The following is a 23,993-nucleotide window of genomic DNA, read 5'->3' as shown; positions in this document are numbered from 1 at the left end:
CTTCTTCTCTCCATGGTCAGAATTGGGGATGTTTGCTGATGATTGCACTATGTTCAGCACCATTCGCGATGACTCAGATACTGAAACGATCCATGTCCATATGCAGCAAGACCTGGACAACATTAAAGCTCAGGTTGATAAGTAGTAAGTAACATTTGTGCAGGACAATCACCATCTCCAACAAGAGAGAATCCAACCATCTTGCTTTGACATTGAATGGCATTAACATTTTTGAATCCCCAACTTTCAAAATCCTGGGAGTTAGCATTGACCAGAAACTGAACTGGACTAGTCGTATAAATACTGTGGCTACAAGAGCAGGTCAGAGGCTGGGAATTCTGAGGTGAATAACTCACCTCCTGACTTCCCAAAGCCTGTCCACCATCTACAAGGCACAAGTCAGGACCGTGATGGCATACTCTCATCCTTCTGCTAATTACTTTAAATCTAAGCCCCCTGATTATTGACCTCTTTGCTAATGGAAATTGGTCTTTCCTCTCCACTCTACCTAGGCCCCTCAAATTTTATACACTTAAATTAAATCTCCTCTTTGCACCTTTTGTTACAATGAAAACAACATATTTAAAATTCCCTATTCCTGGCAACACTTGCGCAAATCTCCTTTGTACCCCCTCTAGTCAGATCACATCCTTCCTGTAATGCAGTGACCATAACTGTATGCAGTACCCTTGCTGTGGCTTAACGGGGAGAATTTTCGGCTCGGCAAGAGGGGGCGGGGCCCGCTTGCTGAGGCATAAAATTACGCGGGGTGACATTGGGCGTGTATCCCAACGTCACCGCGCGTCATTTAGATTTTCAGTTTGGTGGGCATGCAGCCGACTCGAATGCGCACCCGCCGAACTGTCAAAGGCCTGTTAAGGCCATTAATTAACTAATTAAGGCTATTGAAAAAGCTGCCTGTCCACCCTTAAGATTGGCGGGCAGGCGAAGAGCCCAGGCGACCTTCGCATTTTTCATGGAACCTCATCCATGGGCGGGATGAGGTTTCATGAAGGTTTTATAAATTAAATACGTTTTTTCATTAAAGTTCATTGATGTGACCCAGCTCATGATTTTTTCCTTTATTAAAATTTTTAAAGCTTAAAATTTATCTCCCTGAGGCACCTCTGTGCCTTAGGAAGATTTCTGCATCCGCCCCCACACAACCCTCCCAACAGCGGTGGGGGGGGGCGGGGGGTGAGAATTCTCTCCAACTTGTATTTTATACAGTTCTCACATAACCTCCCTGTTCTTATATTCTTTGCCTTGTTTAATAAAGGAATGTATCCCATATGCACCTCATCTATCTGTCCTACCTTCAGGGATCAGCTGGGTTCTGACAACAACTGATATAGCTTCATTGTCACCATTACTGAAACTAGCTTTATATTCCAGATTTATTAATTGAATTTTAAATTCCACCAACTGCCAAGGTGGGAGTTGAATCAAAGCCTGGGCCTCTGAGTTACTAGTCTAGTAACATTACCACTATGCCATCATCTCCCCCTGCTCAGTATTTTGCCATTTATTGCACATTCCCTTGCCCTGTTGCCCTGACCAGTAATTACTCAGTAACACTCAACCAGGTCCATTGTTCAAAATATATATAAAGTCTTGCAGATGGCATGTGCTTCCTTTACAAATTAAGTTTGCTTTCTGCCATGATTTTTGAGTTATTTTTATGTCTGTGTTTTATAATGGCAAAACCCCAAGTTAGTATTTGTCACACTAATTGTAGGCCTTCCAGTAATGCTGGCCACTGCCCTTTTCCTGGTCTCATTCCCCCCCTGTTGAAACTAATAAATTGCTGTTTTGCTGAGAACACTTGCCTCAGGATAAACATGATTTGGGAACATGACTGAGAATAACCTACTAGGAGCTGGACAGGAACTGGAAATAGATAAGCCTGCAAGATAATAGGCCTCAGCAGGTTTGGGCCAATGACAGAGAGAGAGCTTGGGTGGAGTCTGAATGGACAGACGACATATCAGAGGGAGAATGGGGGATGAAGAGAAATTTGAATGGGAATCAGGAGAGATATAATGGAGAGAAAAATCTTCTATCACATTTTACTCTTGCGATTCTGAGCATCTGACCTTCCCGGCCACAGTCCTATGAACCTGCAGTACTATCTCCCAATTATTACCAAACTTAGCATTGCCCTTAGTACTACTAAAACCAGCACCCAACACCCTAGTCTGACCAAACCCAGAATCACCCACCACAGAATACCTAAATCTAAGAGCTCCCCACAATCGCTAGCCTCATGATTTTAAATTAAATACTGTGCCTTTTGTGTAGAGGGAGTTGAGCCTGCAGCACAAAAGCCACCAAAGCAGTGAAGGGAATTTACTTTTTTTTCCCAAAAATTATCCAATTCATAATGCACCAATTTAGCTCAGCTATACTTTTACAAAGTGTCAACCTGGCAAATATTGAATTCTGAATTAGTTTGAACTTGAGAACAGAGGGAGCAATTACATTTGATTAATCTTTATTTGTACAATTTCATGATTTGTTACTGGTTAACTTTGCTAGCATTCACTTAGATGACACATAGCCATGCTTAGAGATACTTGTGTCTATGTGGTTTGGGAGTAGTTCTTCTGGAAAAGGTCTTGTTTAAACTTGCACTTGCTTCAATCATCTAATGACAGAAATCCTGCTACATTCTGTGGGGGTTTTACAATCCATTTGTTCACAACCTATTCCACTGGTTTGCTTATCCTCTAACATAACATGAAACATTCTTTGTTTGTTTCACTTCTAGATTTTGTTTTTAACCATTCCCAATTGTTTTCAAGAGTTAAGCAGATAGTTTACAAATGCTGATGTCAGTCTGCCTGCACTTTTAACATATTTCTGGTATCCTTTGTTATTTTTTGGCAGTTTGCCACATTGGCACAAACTTAGCATGGATTCCATATATTCATCTTGGTATAAGTTACAATTCACACTCAACAACCTATCAGAATTCTGAACATTTTGTTTCTATCAATAATGCTCTTGTTACAATTTCATTGCAGCCACGACCGATGGCCTTTTGTTCCCCGCGCATACATTTTAATTGGCATGGGTGTTTGCCTGCAGAGTTGATTTCTTTTGAAATAAGCAAGAAATAAACATGAAATACAAAGAACTTATGATTCATATCATTATCAAGGCCATCCATTTACAGTCCCCAAATTAGAACTACAAAATGCTGTGCAGTAAAAACAATTTCATTTACTTGATTGACTTCAGTTGTAATAAAACAAACACCTGGAGTTTTATAGAAAAATAATGGTGATATTATTATGCACTCCACCATTAGTATGTTTATTAAAAGACAGCTATTTGTGGCAAAGATGAGACACAATGCAAATAGTCACACATAGCTGGACTATTTGCACTGCTCTCTCATTAGCCTCAAGAATAGAAACATGCTGTCAACTTCACCACGAGTTTTAAGAAAGTGAATTCAATGTATCAATTATTAAGATACGTTTTAAAAATTTCATTTTTTTTTACATCCTGTTGATCAACTTTCATGGGTTAACAGCAAGGTTCAGATAGTATCCCCAACCTTCTCTCAAGCTCCATTAAAGAAGATGAAAGTGATGAGCATTTCTAATTAATTGAACGCTAAATGAAGTGGTTGCAATTGTCTCCTGCACAGCTATCAATTCCTTTCCTCTACATTATAGCTCAGAAAAAAACCATCTCGTCATTTACCTATTGGTCCCTTGTTTATGGGACAGTGCCTTTGACATGTTTCCTAGACCTAACAAATTAATGGGATCAACTGTAATTCTGCCTAAAACCATGGATCATTAATGTAATTTACTGATTGTTCTCTTTGGGTATTGCAATAGTAATTAGAAGGCTGGAAAAGGTACCATGTTCAAAATGTAAGTAGAGAAGGAATATGCATTTTTGTCCTGAACTTATTTTGCTGACAGTTACTGTCTACATGGCTGTTGTGTGTCCGATGAGGCCCACTGCATGCAATTTTTAACCATGTTTGGCTTAGACATAAAAGTTGCAAACTGAAACTTTCACTTTTTTGCATCATCTGATCTTGACTGCTCCCTGAAAAATCAGTTTATTTAAATTTTATTTTCTACCAAAAAGAGTTTTGGGGTACGAGTGAATTTTCCCCTGATTAGCCATTACCGTCGTCTTTGTTCCTTAAGTTTGAAGAACATTCCTTACTGTGCCAGTTTCTTTAAAATTGCCACCGCTGGTTATAGTTTTGGCCTCTTAATGTGGCTGTTTGATTCTTATCTGCAGGGAACAGGATTGGCATTGTCCGGCCTTATTAAGCTATCTCCGAGAAGACGGCTTATGTTCTGCCATATTGGCTGGTTAAATTTTGAACATAACTCAGAGATGAAAGCCCTTCTAATTTATCGTACGACTAAGTCCCTAATTAAGCTTTATTCTCATCATGGTACCAGGAGGTTGCTGGTGCCATAACTATTTCAGACAGCTCTTGAATCTAAATGTTTAGGAATTTGGATTATTTTCAGTGGGATTAAGGCAGTTCTGTGCCACTTTATGTGGGAAGTTTCAGAAACTGCTTTGTTGTAAGGTATTTTAGTGTTCACTTTTTAAGTGCATGAACATAGAACTGCATTTCATGAGCAGAAGTTGAGCTTTCAAAAAAATATTTGAAATCAAATGCAGGAAAGCACTAGGTTATTAACCAATTCATACAAAGATATGCATGGTTGAAGTGGAATTTACAGCCAACAAATTTCATGTTGAAAAGGTTCAGTGTCGCAGTCTGTTTATCATATGACTAAATTAAATATTGTGTTTTGCCCAGAGCGAGCCAGTGCAATGTGGTGGAAGGAATATGAAGTCACAGCTGAAATTGTGTGCTCAGCTTTTAGAGCAAGGCATAGTATATACAGCCCAGAAACAGGCCATTCAGGCCCCAACAGGTCGGGGGAGGAGGAAGGGGAGGGTGTCTGGCAGGGGTGTGGAGGAAGGGATGTGGCGAGGAGGGAGAGAAAGGGGTGCGGAGAGGGAGGGTGTCTGGTGGAGTGGTGGAGGAAGGGGTGCAGAGAGGGGATGGCGTCTGGGGCTGGGGGAGGAGTGGGTGTGGAGAGGGGAGGGAGGAGAGGGCAAGGGGTGCGGAGGGGGGAGGGAATAAGGGATGAGGAGGGGTGCAGGGGGGAGGGAGTAAGGGTTGAGGGGGAGGGGTGTGGAGGGGGAGGGAGTAAGGATTGAGGGGGAAGGAGTAAGGGTTGACGGCGATGGGTGCGGAGGGGGAGGGAGTAAGGGTTGAGGAGAGGGGATGGGTGTGGAGGGGGAGGGAGTAAGGGTTGAGGAGAGGGGATGGGTGAGGAGGGGGAGGGAGTAAGGGTTGAGGGGGATGGGTGCGAAGAGGGAGGGAGTAAGGGTTGAGGAAGGGGATTGGTGAGGAGGGGCGCGGAGGGGGAGGGAGGAAGGGGTGAGGAGGGGTGTGGAGGAGGGAGGAACTAAGGGTTGAGGGGAATGGGTATGGAGGGGGAGGGAGTAAGGGTTGAGGGGTGTGGAGGGGGAGGGAGTAAGGAGTCAGAAAGGAGGATGGACTAAGCTTGGGGTGTTTCTGGGGGGCAAGGGGTGTTTTGGGAGCAAGGGGTGCAGAGGGGGCACGTCGGGGAGGGGAGGGGGGTGGGGGGGAGGACTGGGGGATGTGCAGGTGAACGTGCACGGCAGGCATCTGATGGACCCATGACTGCCTCCTGGGGAGTGAACTGAGGGTGGGCGTGGTATGGAGGAAGGATGAGAAAGACCGAGGGCAGAGTGAGGTGGTAAGGTGGGAGGCTGAGGGTTCAACGGTAGCGATAGAATTGAGTAGCATATACAATGAGCATTCAATCCAATACCGTCAGGTTGATGTACCTGCTGAAGTTGAAAGTTTAGCCCATAGTTAAATACACAAGGGTGCAAGAGCACTAACTGGAATACAAAATAGGCCTGGTTTGTGGGGATAGGAAGCAATGTGGGCTGTATTTCAGTGCTTAATATAGAAATGGATAGATATTTCAGAATTTTGTTTACCATCTTTAAGGATTGGGGAGAACTTGTACAGAATTTTTTTTTCCAGAGATTAAATTGGTGGGGTACAGACTTTTACAAGGTAAGTTGTACATGGTCTGTCAAAAGGCAGTCATATCTGCCAAATAGCTTTTACTCATTCCATGCTTTCTTAGAGTTATTGAAATTGTTAGAATCAATCTTTTTTTTAAACAAATATGTAAAGATACTGTGAAGACAATTGAAGGAACAGAATGATGAAAAAACAGTAGAACACAACAAATAAGCACCTGCATCCCACTCCAGTTGTTTATAGGTTTTAAGTAGGTGCTATCAAGCAGTTCATTATAGTGGATGGGGTGGGGTGGTGGGGAGTAGAATGGAGATGAGTACAGTTGGTTCACCCCACTGTAAGCTTGCATTCTATTGGCCAATTACATATCCCACCCATCTATTATTCTGTTGATAACAAATACAGCTGGCTAATGACCTGGATTCCCTAGGGTGAGGTGATAGACAGATTTGGATATTATAATTTATTGGCACGCTTAATGAAAGGAATAGAAGGTAACATGTACACAGCCAAACAAGAGGCGATGCCTTCATTTTTTTGCCAATTTAAAAGCTTAAGTCATTATTTATACTCTTGTACAATTCATAATATCCTTTTTTTTTACCAGAATTGTAACATTTTACAATTATACTAATTTATACCCCGTATAGTCTCTTTTATTGAAGATTATTATATATTATCTTGTGGTTTGAATGTGCGCATTGCTCTAATACCTAACATTGTCTTTATTATTAGTTTTAATGCATATGGGGAACAAAACTGTTGCTACAGAGTTAATAGAACCTGTTTAAAAAGTATTCTTTTCCTACAGCTTTGAAATTACAAAAAATATTTATCCACCTTGTTTTTAACTTGAGGTTTTTTTTGTCACATTCGCGCAAGTCTCACCTGGAGCATAATCACCAGCATGGACGGTTTGTACTATACTTTCTATGTAAATTCCTGAAGATCAGAGATTTTCAGATTCTAAGACTACAAATTTCAAAATGTTGAAACATTGTAGTTCTCTGTACCTTCAAATACTGTCCTGGTTTAAACCCTTTTATGTTCAGTAAAGTATCATTGTTTTCACTTGCATTCCAGATCTATTCTGTCTTTGTTTATGGCCTGTTATTGCATATTACTAGTGGCCTGCTGTTTAGCACTCCTCTCTGAGAATATTAATTAGACAGATGTGACAGTTGTAAACAGATGCCTAGTCGTACCCATGTTTCCTAAGGACTCCTGGTGGGAGGGAAAGTGACAGCAAATGACTGATTTCTTTCAGCCCTAGGCTTTCATCCTTGGTACTGATGATGTATTCATTTGACTGGTCAATTTGCAACATTTAACACCTTGCTATACTCTGTGTGTCTTGTATACACAAAATAATACTACTAATAAAAGTAAAGAGGGCACTCAGAATGCATACCTCTGCCATGCTTTGTTAACTCATGTTATTTCAATTAAGCAGCTCTTCATTGAGGCTCTTCCATGTGAGGCTGATGCTCTGTAACTACAAAGTTGAAAAAAGAAATCTCACCGAGGAGGCTTTGGGCAAATCCACATCCAACAATCTGTTCTGAAAACTCTGCTCGTATTTTGATAACTGTGACAAATTCTGCCACAACAGCTGAGGCAATCCACAACATTGTCTCACAACCCACAACATTTTTTTTTAAAGTTGTCTACCAATCTTTGCATTAAAGGAACCTTTTATAAAAAAACAGGATCTGGATTCCAATCCACATCTTTGCCAAAAGCTAATCAGGCTTTTTCTGTGTATCAAGTTTTGGTAAAATCTATCCCTTCATTTTTGACATATATTGTTTACCTCCAGGCTAACAAACAGGGCAGAAAACATTACCTTTGCCCACCTTCAGTGGGGGTAATAATAATACTCTATTTTTAGAATATCTATTCTTGACATTGGTTTGTCATGCCCAGTATGGGCATGAAGATATTACAGATTTTAAAACTATATATTTTCAAATGGACGCAAAAGCTTAAGATGGTTGCAGCATACCATGTGACTTCTTTGGCATTTGAACCATTAAGACCACAGATTCTGTGGCCAATAGATGATTAAATATGGACCCGAGTGACGGATTCTCATAGCCACTTGTGAGATTCACACATCTCATTGTTTAAGAATGGACCAAATCTACAGACAATAAGTTTACAGACAGCTCCTTGTTTCTCCAGGGACAAGAGACATCAAAACTACATGGGTTATAAATATGTGTGAAATGGATCCCATCGACCTTTCGTTATATTTTGATGGCTCTATATCCAAACACAAAGAACTTGGGTGTCTTAAACTCTCAATATGTGGAAGGCTATAAAACAGGAAGAAGGACTTTGGAATCATCACAGGTCACATGGTCAAGACAGCCATGTTTCTTACCTGCTCTTTTTAAAAATAAATAACAAAAGAAGCTATTCTGATCAGACATATCATCTGACACGCCCTCTAAGCCATCAAACCAACTGCAAGACAACTACACAGCCAAGGTAAAACACCTATACCTTGAATGTGGGGATTCTCCCCCAACTTGTTCCAATTTCAAGTTTAGCTGAGAGCTGAGCTCCTGCAATTCAACTGCTAGAAGCCTCGCAGTTAACTGAGCATCATCTGCTTTCACAAGACTTCCACTCCAACTAAAGCACCAATTCATCTAAGAAACTACAGGCCTGCTGCAAAACAGACTGGAATAATTCCAGATTGCTATCGTATTTTATTTTCTTCATTTAAGTTGTAAGATGTTGCGTTTAAACCTCTGGGGCAAGTGTGTATGCTAATAAATAATCTTCTATTCACAAAAGGTTGGCTGCTGGAATCATTTAAACTGGGACAAACTACTCGGGGTAAGGAAATACACTAACCTCACACATTAATTTACTGTGATCATGGTTAACAAGAAAACACACAAACTCTGTCCATGACAGTGTTTACTTTGGAATTGATATCTGAATTATTTCTCTTCTATATTAACAAAATATATCTTCTCTACTTAAGGCTTCTTGACATGACCCATCTTTGAACAAGAAGACATTCAGGGACTTTTATGAGACCTATCAGAGGCTCACAGTAGCTTTGGAGTGCTAATGGAAAAGAGGCATTTGTTTTCATGCTCCTGAAATGTCATCTTGGCACCCTTAAGTAGTCAGTTCCCAGGTGCTGATGGTTTACTACTTCTGCGTTAAAAATGTTCAGTTGATGTAATGTATACTGCCTTTTATTTTAAAACACAAAATAGTCTTGCAGCACAGCAGCTGTGTAACTTCTAAAATTCATATAACATGGTGCCAAATTAATAATATGGTGAGTGCATAGCGCTGTCCAAAAATAAATAATTATTTGGGATGTGTAGAACCCGGTTTTTCGGATGTTATGTGACATTTTTTCATACTTACTAATTGCAACATTACTGCTAATAAACTATACAACTGTTTTGCTTTCTGTAGTCTCTAAAGGCAAAGGAGCACATCTCGTTCTTCATTTGGAAAAGATTTTGTAAATATTTTTCCATATAATACTATTCGGTGAAAGATGTCACTAATAAAAATGAAGTGCAATTGTTTTGATCCTTATGGTGATTTCAACAAAAGCATTGTGCATGCAATCAATATGATAATGGAAGTTGGGAAAGGCAATTCAAAGTAACAATTTAAGCTATATTGGTGAAGAACCTAATAGGCTGAATCTTCCGAGGAGTGGCAATTACCGTCGGATTGCCACTCCACTCCTATTTTCTTACCCGGTGCTGGAGCTCTGTATTTCTGGCTCTGACCTCCATACGGGTCTCTTCAGAAATGCAGAGTGTACCTGTTCTCAAAGCACTTTCTCGTAGTGGAAGATCGTCAGGGAAGGCCAAGCCATGCCCCCTCTTTAAGGCACTAGCTGCTGTATTCTGGTAAGTCATTATTCACTAACGCTCTGAAAAGCTTTGGGACTTTTTAAATGGCTTTTCAGTCTGTTAGTGAATGAGCGAGTGAGAGTGGGGTAAGTGGGTAGGGTGGTAGGTGGCAGGGTGGTGAGGTCAGTTTGGGAGGGGTGGTCGGAGGGTTTGAGGGCGGGGCATATTGGAGGGTCATTTGTATTGTTATATAGGAATTAGGCATGGTTCTTTTCTGTCTATCATTTCCTGGGTAACTATCCAGGTAAGTGAGTTGGAGCCGCCTGAAGTCTCTGATTCTAACTCAGAGTTCGAGATTTCTCCAGAGGGTCCCAGAGAGCAGGGGAATTACCCATCGGAAGTTTGAACTTCCCGGGCAATTCATGCAGAGTCATTGCATTGGGACTTGGGGCCCTGTTGCGCATCTTCCGGAATACAGCTGGTCTTCAACTATCCGGTGAGAAGAACATCTGAGCCAATGTGTTTTGTGTGGCATTCCGCTGTCTGTTAACCTCTTCAAAAAAGGACAGAAAAATATCATACAAGCATGCTAATTGTTTATTCTGTAGCATACCAACTATAATTTTTAGATGGAAAATTGTCCAGTGGGTGGTGATTATTGCAGTCCATTCCAAATTTACTTGAAAGAAATGTGATGGATGACCTATTTGCACATTGGAAAATACATTACTGGTTGTAGATCTGGTTTATCCTATCCTAAAATAGGGTAGGAATCATATTTCCTTTTAAAAAAAATAGGCCAGATTCAAGCATTGCCAACATACAAAAGAGTTTTGGACTTGAATCTTTCTAATAACTTGTGGCTCTTTTTTTGAAGACATGCGATTCTTATAGCATCCATTCGTGCTGGATTTGATCCAAGGTCACTGAGGGGAGAAGAGGCTTTAAAATCAGTTTATTGGCAGTTGTCCAGAAAACCTAGCAATCGATTAGCCTTTTAATTAAGTGTTTCCCAAGCAGCTTTTTAAAATAATATCCCCAGTTTTTTCCACTGTCACTTTGCTAAATTATAGTTTCTTGGGTACCTGTCATAGTGCCCATTTTTCATATGTGAACCTAACCAGTGATTATCAGTAGGCTAGTTGAGTCCGCCGGCGGGCCCGGCAGAATTTGGGGAATCGAGCGCAGGAAGAATGTGGCTGCCTGAGCCCGATCACATCGCATGGTGGCCAGCTCATGTATGTGTGACACGGGCTTACCACTGGATCACATGGTGAGGGTGGCTCTGACAGCAGGAGGCCAGCGTTACCTGATCACCATGCAGGAGAAGCCGCTAGAATTAAAGGGCAGAAAGCCCTGTTTCCCGCTGAAATGCTACATCCAGTCTTTGAGGGAGGAGTGCAAATGAACTGGCCAACATTGTCAGATGTATGAATATCGCAGCAAAAAAACATTTGAAGGTCCAGTTAGGAGAAATCTCCATCTTTGTTAAAGTTCAGTCTGTGTCATCAACAGATTCAGCTGTGTTTATTATAGATGTCCCAATCCACCCAGCGCATCATCCCACGGTTCAATGAGAGTTCACTTTACCACCTCCTCCAGGCCGTCCGGGAATACAGAGAGGATCCTTTTTCCAGCTGGCGGCCACAAGAGGCCATGAGGAATGAACGAGGCGGCCTGAATGGAGGCCGTCACACAATGGAGTGGCTGTGGGCTCTGTCCAAGGGACTGGGTCCAGAGAAAGGATGAGTGACCTCCTCCGCACTGCAAGAGCGAGCTTGAGATTCAGATTGTCAAGAAGTGGACGAAAGGTGGGTTGGAAAAGTAGGGACACTGAAGGGCTCAGGGCTCGGACAGGTGTTGGAGTCCCCTCACTAGGTTCCATAGTTGCATAGGCTGCACGTGTACTCGTCCCCGGAATCGGCACGTTCCCCCTGAGCCTTACCCAGATTTCCTGAGAACGGGAGGATTAGATGGACAGCTGGGCAACCCTGACAGCTCATGGGAGCAGGGAGCAGTCCGGCAGTAAGGAGGTCTCGTCAGCATCACTGGAAAGCTCATATTTTCTTCTCTTGTGCTCGCACGATTAAAGGGCCCACAAGGCCAGGGAGAGATCCAAGAACCGGGGTGGAGTGCTGGAGATGCGGAGATGGAAGCCCTGGAGCTGTCAGGGGAGCAGGGCGGTCAGTCCACACCTGATGCTGAGCTTGGATTGGCGGGCGTGGAGAGTGAGGAGGCATTGTGCTTACCCATTATCACTGGGTACCATGGCACCCTGCTGCACCACATAAATGGTGATGGCCCTGAACAACATCGCTCCAGTAATTGCTTTTATGCCGCAGGGTTGTGACCAGTCTGCATGTGTCTACCTGACATCTCCTTGGGGGATGACAGTCCGGGTGTCTCTGAGGGTGCAGCATCATACCTGGCCCCTGCACTCAGCACCAGTGCAGAAACACACTGGGAGTCTTATCATGTGCCGGCCCAAGTCACAATCTGGTGAACACCACAAGTTGGGCAAATGCAGAGGAGGGAAGCAGTGACAGGCGAGGCCACTGGCAGCCAGGGGACTGTTGGACCACAGCTCCCTGCTATGTCCCCGGATGATGAAGGGCCTCTGATGAGGGTCACACTCAACCTGCTGGAATTGCAGAGGGAAACGGGTGAATCTGGTGGAGCTGCCTGAGGCTTTGAGCAGACAAGCACTGACAATGAAGGAGTCGATCCACAGAAAGACCTCTACCATGTCTGTGGTATGAGAGCCCATCACTGCTTCATGGAGAGGGTGTGACCGCCATGGAGAGGCCGTCCCAGGAGACCACACACTGAATACCTGGTGTCAGCATGACCCTCATCAGTGGTACGATGAGCCCACTGCAGCAGCGGGCCAGTGTGAGGCTGTCAGCACCTCTGGGCACCTCCAGGAGCTCCTCAGTCAGCAGGAAGCAGAGTGGTGCCATGTTGCACCGAGAGACTGGGGGACATGCAGCCTGACACGCTTGAGGATTCTTAAGGCACTCTGGGTGTTATTGGCAGCTCCCCAGCCCCACTGTCAGTGACCCAAACCCCTCCAAAGACAGTGGCCACAGAGGACACAGGAGAGCCTTATATGGCAAAGCCATCTAGCCTGGGGCTGCCAGAGGACAACTGCTAAGGTCATCAAAGGTTACAGGGCAGAGAGAGCAGCAGCCTGCTCTACCACATCTGTAAATGTTGGGATGCACCTCAATGCAGCATGTGGAAGCATTTCAAAAAGTTGACTTTCACACACAGTAAGGTAGCACTGGTATATATGTTACCTCAAGGAAGAAGTGTTAGTGTCACATTAAAATGTTGCTGTGCTTTATTCAGCATGTTTTTTTAATGAGGGCCTCATGATTTTTCCCTTTCAGAAATGTATGATATTTAATATCATGTGTTTTAAGGGGCTCTGGCTGCTTGTTCACAGATTGAGATGTGGGCCTGTGTGTGATGACTGAGAAGAGTTCTTAGATGCGACAATGTGTGGGTGAGGCTGTTGATTTTATGTCACTTAGTGGTGACCAGGGGTTGGAAGCAGATTAGGATGAGATGGTCTCTTGCTTCCCGTGCGTTAACGTCCATGGTACACAGATTGGCAGCAGCCCGCTGACATGGATCCCCTTCCATGTCACTCTCTACTTCCCCATCCCCCCCATCAGCTGAGGCTCCTGCATCCTCCTCTTCCTCAGGGCTGACCCCTCTGCATGGTGATGTTATATGGTGTACAGCACACTGACTGTCTGTGATATCTTTACTGGTTGTATTGGAGAGCACCCCCCCAGAATGATTGAGGCAGTGAAAGCGCATCTTCAGCAGCTCAATAGTTTGCTCTATGATGTTCCTCGTTGTGCCATGACTGGCTTGAACCTCTCTGGTGCCTCATTGCAAGAGTTTCTGTTGGGTGCCATGAGCCATGTGCAAAAAGGCATTACCTTGTCAACTAGAATCCATCCCATAATTTGTGGTATTGGTACAAACAAATGCATTCTTGCCACTGGGCAACTTTCCCATGGGAAAGTGGATCCGCTGCCCTCTCCATGGAGGCAGGAAGCCAATTTCCAAAGTTAAGGCCTCAATTCGACGTGATTTTGTGGCCTCAACATCATTTTACCAGCAGCAGAGCACCCGCCCTGACCCCCCAACACCCCCCTTCCCCGCCAAGTGAGGAGACCACAACTCAGGGCTTGTGGCTTCTCTTTGCAAGCCAGGTGATCATCGGAGCTGGAGGTTCCATGCCCCAATGAGGGGACAACAGGCAGGAAAGCCCACACTTGCGGCTCAAAGGATGCACCTGAAGAGGTTTTTCCCTCCATTTCAGAGGCCTATTGCCTTCACCCGTCCTGGATTTTTCACTTAACTGACTGCCTCCATGCTGAGGCACCCTTGCAGCCCTTGATCTGCCTCAGTAGTATCCACCTCTGTGGGGCTGCTGAGGTCCCTTAGTTGTCAGCCCATTCAGAGGGCAGTAATGTCGAGAGCCTGCCTGAGTCAGAGAGATGACCAGTTTGCAGGCTACCTCTGGGAAGATAGCTGAGCCAGCAAGTGCAGGCTTGCGATTCCTATGTGGTCCTGATGTCAGGGCCCTGAAGCTGGTGGGAAAATCCAGCCGATTTTGCGGTCAAACAATAAGTTCTGGATTTTCTTGAGCCTTCCTTGTAACTTTTAAAGTTTTTCATGGGGGAGACGGTGGCGTTGTGGTAATGTCACCAATCCAGAGGCTCAGGATAGCGCCCTGGGGTCATGGGTTCAAATCCCTCCATGACAATTGGTGGAACTTAAATTCACTTAACTAACCTGGAATATAAAGCTAATCTCGGTAATAGTGACTACGAAGCTATCATCAATTATAAAAACCCACCTGTTCACTAATGTCCTTTAGGGAAGGAAATCTGCTGTCCTTACCTCGTCTGGCCTACATGTGACTCCAGACCCACAGCGATGTGGTTGACTCTTAACTGCAGCCTGAAATGGCCCAGTGAGACACTCAAGTTCAAGGGCAATTAGGGATGGGCAACAAATGTTGACCGTACCAGTGGCACCCACATCCCATGAAAGAATTTTTAATAAGTTACTCTTACTCCTTGCCTTAGAATTTCTGTCAAATTATTTTCTTTTAATGTTTCAAAGATTAGCATGAGAACTAAATAATTGTATCTGAAACAATGGCTGTGATTTTCCAGCCCCGCCTGCAGCCGGGATTTTCTGGTGCCACCGAAAGTCAATAGAATTTTGGTTGACTCTCCAAATTTTCTGTTCCTGCATGCGTTGGGTCCCACCCGTGACTGGACCGGAAAATCCCGGCTACGTTTTCTTTACAATGCTCATTAAAAATCTAAATGTGTTTTCTTGTTAAAATTTTCACTGTAGAGTGTAAGTTGAAATCATGCCAGCTTTGTCAATTGTGAATGTTGGGACTTCCTGCAGGGACCGTAACTGCACTTGTTATTTCATGAATATATCTACTTTAGGTCTGAAGCACAGAATAAAAGTTGCATTCAAAATTGTTTCAGTGAAATAGATTATTCTTGGCTTTCAGCTACACCACACAACTGCTTAAAAGAAGGATTTTGACTCTCAAGTTGGAGTAAAAGGGATGGATCAAAAGCATATATATCAATCTGGCTTAATTAGTCCTCTTGATGAATTCAAAAACTTGGGAATTTGGCCAACTTCAACTACTCAGTGCTCCCTGATTTATGATCAGAACAGTGCTTCACCTATTCACCTCCACACGTTCAACGAGATGTTCTTGCTTATGTTCTTTTCCTGTAGATCAAATACTTTGTGATCTTTATATCCTTAGTTTTCCAGTGCCAAGCACGACTAAACACAGCCATTCAGATTTTTGTTTTATTTATTCGCTCATGGGACATGGGCATCACAGGCTAGGTCAGCATTTATTGCCCATCCCCAATTGAGAAGGTGGTGGTGAGCTGCCTTCTTGAACCGCTGCAGTCCGTGGTGTAGGTACATCCACAGTGCTGTTAGGGAAGGAGTTCCAAGATTTTGACGCAGCGACAGTGAAGGAACGGCGATATATTTCCAAGTCAGGATGGTGGTTTGGAGGGGAGCTCCCAGGTGGTGGTGTTCCCATTTCTTTGCTGCCTTCTCCTTCTAGATGGTAGCAGTCATGGGTTTGGAAGGTGCTGCCTGAGGAGGCTCAGTGAGTTCCTGCATCTCGTAGCTGGTACACATTGATGCCACTGTGCGTCAGTGATGGAGGGTGTAAATGTTTGTGGATGGGGTGCCAATCAAGTGGGCTGCTTTGTCCTGGATGGTGTTGAGCTTCTTGCAGCAAACTGCTGCAGCCTATATAGTGTAGGTAAATCCACAGTGTTGTTTGAAAAGGAATTCTGGGATTTTGATTGAGCAATAGCAAAACAACCCAAGCCAGAATGGTGAGTGGCTTGGAGGGGAATCGGGTGGTGTTCCCATGCATCTGCTCCCCTTGTCCTTCTAGGTGATAGAGGTCTTAGGTTTGGAAGATGCTGTCGAAGGAACCTTGGTGAGTTGCTGCAGTGCACATTTATAGATGGTATAGGGAATTTTTTTTTTCATTGAATGTGGCCCTCACTGGTTAGGCCAGTGTTTATTGCCCATCCCTAATTGCCCTTGTTCATTGCTGTGGGTCTGGAGTCACATGTAGCCAGCAGTGAACTAGATGGGCTTTTACAACAATTGACAATGGTTTCATGGTCATCATTAGAATTTTAATTCCAGATTTTTAAAATTGAATTCTATTAATTGAATTTTATTGAATTTATTAAATTTTTAGTGAAATCAAGTTCCACCATCTCCACCAGGGTCCCCAGAGCATTACCCTGGGTCTCTGGATTACTAGTCCAATGACAATACCACTACGCCATTGCCTCCCCTAGTGAATGTAAATGTTTGTGGATGGGGTGCCAATCAAACGGGCTGCTTTGCCCTGGACGGCGTCAAGCTTCTTGAGTGTTGTTGGAGCTGCACACATTCAGGCAACTGGAGAGTATTCCATCACACTCCTGACTTGTGCCTTGTAGATGGCGGACAGACTGTGGAGAGTCAGGAGGCAAATTACTCTCTGCAGAATTCCCAGCTTCTGACCTGCTCTTGTAGCCACATTATTTATATGGCTGGCTCAATTCACATCAAGGGGCAATTTTAACCTAAAAGAATGCTGGGTTTGGTACAGCTGAGAATATAAATTAAAAAATATATACATTAAGGCTGACTCCAAAATACTTCAACCTACCTACTCCTGGATAAAACTGAAATGGGACAAGGGGTAACCAATGGGTTCTCAGGAAATGGGTCATCCTTCTAAGGAGGCTCTCTGCCTCCATTTTAACACCTTTTCATTTTTAACTCCATATCAGCTGTATTCCCCTGATCTCAGGAAGCAGCTTGTGTTGAAAATCCCCAAATGGAAACTCGTCTGTTGCAAAGTTTGCAAATATATCCCTAATCTTTCATCATTGCTGACTTAAAATCCTGGAACTCCTTCGCCACCTCTACCTGTCCAAAGAAGATTTAGGGAGTCGCTTCACGACAGGGATTGCAGCATGTCATGGAATCCCACCACCACCTCCTGAAGGGCAACTAAGGATGGAAAATATAAGTAGGTTTTGCTAATGATTCTGATACCCCAACAATGAATTTTTAAAAATATAATTTGTCCAATGGCTGTTTTGGGGATCTTGCTATATGTAACTTAGCTCTTACACGTGCCTATTTCCTTCAAAATAATTTATTGTATATGATGCACAATGGGACATTTGAGCGATGTCATGAGGCAAAACCTTTATGTAAGCTTGCCTTTCTTCCATAAAATAACTTTTCTTTCCTTCTGTTACTTTTCAGAACTGCCAGAAAACTGGACTGACACAAAGGAATCCTTACAGGAAGGGATGGTCTTCCACCTTAAATACCTTGGTGTGACTGTAGTGGATCAGCCAAAAGGAGAAGGGATGGCAGCTGCAGCCATTAGACGGATAATTACTGTGGTAACTGTTTTACTTTATAAATTTTGGCAAATGCTATTTGCCTACAACCTGGTAGCAATATTTTGCAGTGACACCGAATTAGTTGTGGAACTTTGGAATTACATTAATTCTTGGGTCATTGAAGCAACTTCAGCTTTATAATAAATGCTGGGTAGCATTTGCTGTTGACTACACAAAGAAATATGACTTTACCTGGTTCTTTGGCTGTGGCAAGAACACACACTTCTTGCTGTAGTATGGTTCAAAATCAGAAACATCATTGAGTCAGAGCAGCAAGGTGCTGGTGAGACCACCCCCTCTGTGATCATGAGCTGAAGCCATGACCCTTGAGGTGAGCCTTCAGCTCTATGGCAGGTGTGTGTTTTATTATGATTTTAAATATTTCTAAACACCTTGAGCACTTTTTAAAAACCTTTAAATGCTTTTAAACACTTTTTAAATGCTTCTAGAAACTTTAAAAAACTTCGAAATACTTTTACAAGCTTTGAACACCCAGTAACTGTCCTTGGTGACCATCTTGGACAACCTGGCTTGGTTTTCATATGAGCTACAAATCCATAGTGGACCTTATTTTTAAGTATTTCAAGTGCGATCAGGGGAAAGAGCAAATGATGTTTCTGTAAAATAAATTCAGACCTCATATGAGTTGCACACACATCTTCCTCCCTCTCTCCCCTTGTCAGGAACTACACTGAAACTGTCCAGAGCGATTTGGAAGAAGCTTTTTCCTCCACCATGCACCCTCCACCCCCACCCCCGTCCACCACCACCCCCCATTCCACACACGCGGCAAAAGGATATGCAAAAACTAGGATTAGTAATTCTTATTATAATTCTTATTAAATTAATGAAGTTGGATAAGTTAGAATATGAGTAAACTGGCAAGAAATTGTCACAAGTATAATAATTCTCATATTATTGTGATTTATTCTAAAAGTAGGTTAATAGTGGGGTTTGGATAGTGTGTGTGAGTGTGTGTTTGTGTGTGAGGTTTCATTGAGTTGGAGACAGCTGGTCTCGAGGCTTTGACTCATCAAAAGAAGTTTGAAATGCTAAATATGTAAACATGGCTGAAGTTTTAGAATGTGAGGTGAGGAGAATTTGCATTTTTAGATAAATCAGGGTAGTTTGAATTTCAAACAGATGGTAGGATGTTACACCTAGCCAGAGAAGCTAGGCCAAGCAGTGTGTTTATTTTTCCCAAAGGTTACTAATAGTATTAGCACCGTGGAAAGATTTATACTTTGAGAAAGGTAAAGTTCCAAAGACATATGGGAACAATGGAATTTGCAATCAAAGGGAGAAACATGTATAAAGGAGAAGAGGTTATGTGTCAGACAAAAAAAGGCATTGTAAGATCTACCAGAAGTGTGAAAAGCCTCCAGTATTTGTGCATTAAGCTGCTGTCTACAGAAACCGAAGCTGAGAAAAGCCGCTTTGAATTCTACTGTCCAGGGTGTTGTGGTGACTTGCCTGGATCTAGTTAAACCTATTTCTTTTACCATTGCCTTAATGGGGGTGTAACTGGAAGACAGATTAATTAGGGGTTTTAGGAGTTATTATAGTAGTAATTTGCAGATCTGTTTATGTGCTTGAAATCTTTTCTTTTGTTAGCAGCAGAGATAGCTAATGATTATGAGTTAGTTCATAGATCTAAACCTTTTTCTCATCACCCTTTTAAATCAGAGAAGGATAGAAAGTGGTAGGTGGAAATTCCCAGGAAGTTTTTTTTTCAAACTGAAAGGTAAAGTGCGGAGGGTAGAAGTGACGCTCGAAAATTGAGGTGTTTTCATTGTAATAAAATTGGGCACACAAAGTCACTGTGTTGGAAAATAACAGGAAAAACCTGTTAGAATTATTGGGATGCAGAAAAGTTCTGGAAGTAAAAGTGCTGTGGGTTCTGAGGTTCAGGCACAGGAAAAAAAGCAGTCGTTTGTGTACAGGTAAAACAGGAAGAATCAGTGATGAGTAAAGATGTGGGAACATTTTCACAATTTACCCAAGGGGGTTCTGAGGAGCAGGTTGCAGAAATTTTTAAAGATTTTGTATGTGAAGAGGAAGTCTTTCCATGTGTACAGGGTGGAGTAGGTAAATATATTAAAATTTTAAAAGACACGAGGGCTAGTCAATCCTTAATGTTGTGGGATAGCGATATTTGTTGTTCAGAGGGAGTATTGCAGGAACAGGTGATAATAGGTGGGGTTCATAGAAATGCTAAACCTATTCCATTGTGGAAGGTAAATTTAAAGAATAAGTGGAAAAAAATGAGGTGATTGTTGGAGTAGTGGAAAAATGCCCATTGCAGGGGTTCGATTTATTTTAGGTAATGATATAGCTGGGTCACAGATTTAGGCGATGGTAGTTGAGCAGCTTGTAGAGGTGTTTTCAACAGAAGTGTTGCAGAAAGAGTATCCTAGATTGTTTCCAGATTGTGTGGTAACATGATCACAAGCTCACAGGTTGAAACAGGAAGGAGAGGAAGTTAAAAGGCAGGGAGAAGATGTTGAAATTCAATTAGCTGACACTGTCTTTGATAAGATTGTCCAGGAAGAAAGAATGGACGATATATACAACTGAGGTATTTAGCTCAAGGCAGTTGATAGAGTTAGAGAAAAAGGATCCACAAATAGAACAGTTATATCAGACATTTTACTCAGAAACAATGGCAGAATTATTCCAGAATGTTATTATCTTAAGGGTAATGTGTTAATGAGAAAGTGGTGATAGTATCAAGTTTCAGCAGGTGAAAACTGAGAGAAGAACATCAGATTGTTATACCGTTTGGATATAGAAATGAGATACTAAGAATAGCTCATGAAATTCCAATGGGGGAACATTTCGGAATTGGAAAGGCACAGGCAAAAATACAAAAATCCTTTTTTTTTGGCCTGAATTGCATAGCGGATGTAGTCAATTTCTGTAGAACATGTCACACATGTCAGGTGATAGGGAAGCCACAAGCAGTGATTAAGCCGGCACCTTTAATTACAATTAAGCATTTGAAAAATCTTTTACAAGGGTCATGATTGGTTGTATAAGACCCCTCCCTAAGACTAAAAGTGGAAATCAGTACTTACTGACAATAATGGATGTGTCTATAAGGTTTCTTGAAGCGATACCTTTGAGAAATATTACAACAAGGAGAATTGTGGAAGAATTGACTAAATGTTTTACAGGATATGGTTTACCAAAAAAAATACAATCAGATCAGGGTTGAAATTTCATGTCACAGCTGTTTAAGGAAGTAATGAACAGTTTGGGGATAAAACAGTTTAAGTCAACAGTTTACCATCCTGAATCACAAGGGGTGTTGGAAAAATGGCGTCAAACTTTAAAAACCATGATAAAAGCGTATAGTCAGGACTATCCACAAGATTGGGATAGGGGAATTCCATTCTTGTTATTTGCAATTAGGGGTGTTCCTAATGCATCGACTAGATTTATTCCTTTTGAATTAGTCTATGGTGATGAGGTAAGGGGACCACTGAAATTGATTCATGAGAAATTCAAAATTCGGAAACTACTTTCCTGGATTATGTCTCAAATTTCAGAGAAAGATTGGACAGAGCATGTGAGTTAGCTAGGGAACATTTAAAGATATCACAGCAAGCGATGAAAATGAAGGCAGATAGATGAGCCACAGCTCATTGTTTTGTTGCTGGGGAGAAAAGTGTTAGTTCTGTTACCAGTACTGGGTGATTCGTTAAAGGCAAGGATTGGTGGGCCTTACAAGATTGAAAAGAAACTGAGTGAAGTAAATTATTTAATAAATACTCCAGATGGAAGATAGAAGCACTCGGTGTGACATGTAAATCTGCTTAAAAATCACTTTGACAAGGAAGAGGACCAAAAGGAGGTATTAGTGGTGGTAGATAAGAAGAAAGATGTAGAAATGAAGGATTATGAAATTGATTTTCCTCTAATCAAATTGGATAATGAGGAGGTACTTGAAAATTTAAATGTAATATTGAGTTACCTGCCAGACAAGTGTCAAAGTAATTTGGAAAAGCTATTGCAGTCATGCAAAGCTATTTGTGGGAGTAAGCTGGGGAGGACAAATTTAGCTACAGATGATGTGTGTAGAAGTTTCATCTTTGATAAGGCAACATCCTTATATATTAAATCCAGTAAAGTTATCAGAAGTACAGAAAGAAATTGAATTCATGCTTCAAAATGACATAATTGAGCCTAGCTTCAGTAACTGGAGTTCACCTACTATGATGGTGCCGAAACTGGATGGAACACAAAGATTGTGTGGGCTATCAAAAGGTGAATTCAGTGACAAAAGCAGATTCATATTCTGTACCATGGTTGGAAGATTGCATTGAGAAAGTGGGACAGTCAAAGTTTATCACAAAGATTGGCTTGCTAACAGGATATTGGCAAGTACCGTTTACGGAGAGAGCAAAGGAGATATTGGCTTTTGTGACGCCAGATGGACCATATCAGTTTAAAATGCCATTTGGTATGAAAAATGCACCTGCAACATTTCAAAGACTGGCAAAGTAATTGCAGGATTGGGCAATTGTGCTGTTTATATTGACCACAACACCAGTTTTGGCAGTACCCAATTATGCTAAACAATTTAAATTGGCCATTGATACAAGTGATATAGGCGTTGGGGCCGTACTGTTGCAAGAAGATGAAACTGGAATTGAGAAACCGATACGGTATTTTTCACAGAAATTGAATGTATAAATAGAGAAGACATTCAACAATCAAAAAGGAGACTCTGGGTCAAATATTAGTGTTGCAGCATTTTGAGGTTTACGTTGCAAACAATTCATCAGTAACAATTGCTTATACAGACCATGATTCTTTAAAGTTTCTGGACAAATTTTGAGACCGAAGTGCAAGGCTATTCAGATGGAGTTTATTACTGCAACCATTTAAACTACAGATTCTACATGTGGCTGGACAGGAAAATCTAATTGTACATGTATTGTCAAGAGTTTAAAGCTCAAAGGGAAAAGTGAACATTTAAAACCTGGACACTGGACTGTAATAATTTCTGTTGATACTAAGGATTTGTATATATATATTTCTTATGTTAATGCATGCATCTGGTATATAGAAAATTGTAGGAGGTAGTGTAAGATGGGTTAAGAAAGTAAAGCCGCCTTTTTAAATTATGACGATTTATTTTTCCCATAAAGTGGGTGGTGTCACGAAAGTATAACAATTCTCAGAAAATTGTGATTTACTGTAAAAGTAGGTTAATAGTGCGGTTTGGATTGTGTGTGTGTGTGAGAGAGAAATTTAACTGAGTTACAGACAGCTGCCCTGGGGGCTTTGACTCATCAAAAGAAGCTAGGTTTGAAATGCAAAATACGTAAACATGGCTGAAGTTGTAGAATGTGAGGTAAGGAGAATTTGCATTTTTAGATAAATCAGGGTAGCTTGAATTTCAAACAGATGGTAGGATGTTACACCTAGCCAGAGAAGCTAGGCCAAGCAGATTGTTTATTTTTCCCAAAGGTTACTGATAGTATTAGCATGGAGGGAAGATTTATATTATAAAAAAGGTAAAGTTCCAAAGACTTATGGGAACAATGGAATTTGCAATCAAAGGGAGAAACATGTATAAAGGAGAAGAGGCTATGTGTCAGGATAAAAAAGGCATTGTAAGATCTACCAGAAGTGTGAAAAGCCGCTAGTATTTGTGCATTAAGCTGCTGTCTATAGAAACCGAAGCTGGGAAAAGCCGCTTTGAATTCTACTGCCCAGAGTATTGTGGTGACTTGCCTGGGTCTGTTTAAATCTTTTTTTATATAATTGGGATTCCTTCTCTGAGGGTTGTTAGTCTTTGGAATTCTCTACTCTAGAGAGCAGTGGATGCTGGGTCATTAAATATGTTCAAGGTTGAGGTGGACAGATTTTTGCTCTGCAAGGGAGTCGATGGTTATGGTGGGCAGGCAGGAAGGTGAAGTTGAGGTCATGACCAGATCAGACCTGATCTTATTGAATGGTAGAACAAGCTCGAATGACCGAATCTTGATCCTATTCTGTATGTTCTCATTACACAATTAACACAGCCCTTTCAGAAAAAAAGGCAGTGGAAAAGCA

The 23,993-nt window shown here is 42.0% G+C and overlaps 1 protein-coding gene across 1 annotated transcript in view; it reads left to right on the top strand.

Moving 5' to 3' along the window:
• LOC144680722 (low density lipoprotein receptor adapter protein 1-A-like) overlaps positions 1–23,993 on the top strand; it is a 156,020-nt gene that overhangs the window by 34,720 nt on the left and 97,307 nt on the right. Inside the window, exon 2 of the mRNA XM_078541999.1 lies at positions 17,785–17,927. Within this exon, the coding sequence (XP_078398125.1) occupies positions 17,785–17,927 (143 nt within the window). The remainder of the gene's footprint in view (positions 1–17,784; positions 17,928–23,993) is intronic.

Source organism: Cetorhinus maximus, chromosome 5 (genome assembly GCF_964194155.1).
Source record: "Cetorhinus maximus chromosome 5, sCetMax3.hap1.1, whole genome shotgun sequence".
Lineage (NCBI taxonomy): Eukaryota > Metazoa > Chordata > Chondrichthyes > Lamniformes > Cetorhinidae > Cetorhinus > Cetorhinus maximus.
This window is presented reverse-complemented; position numbering and strand designations above follow the sequence as displayed.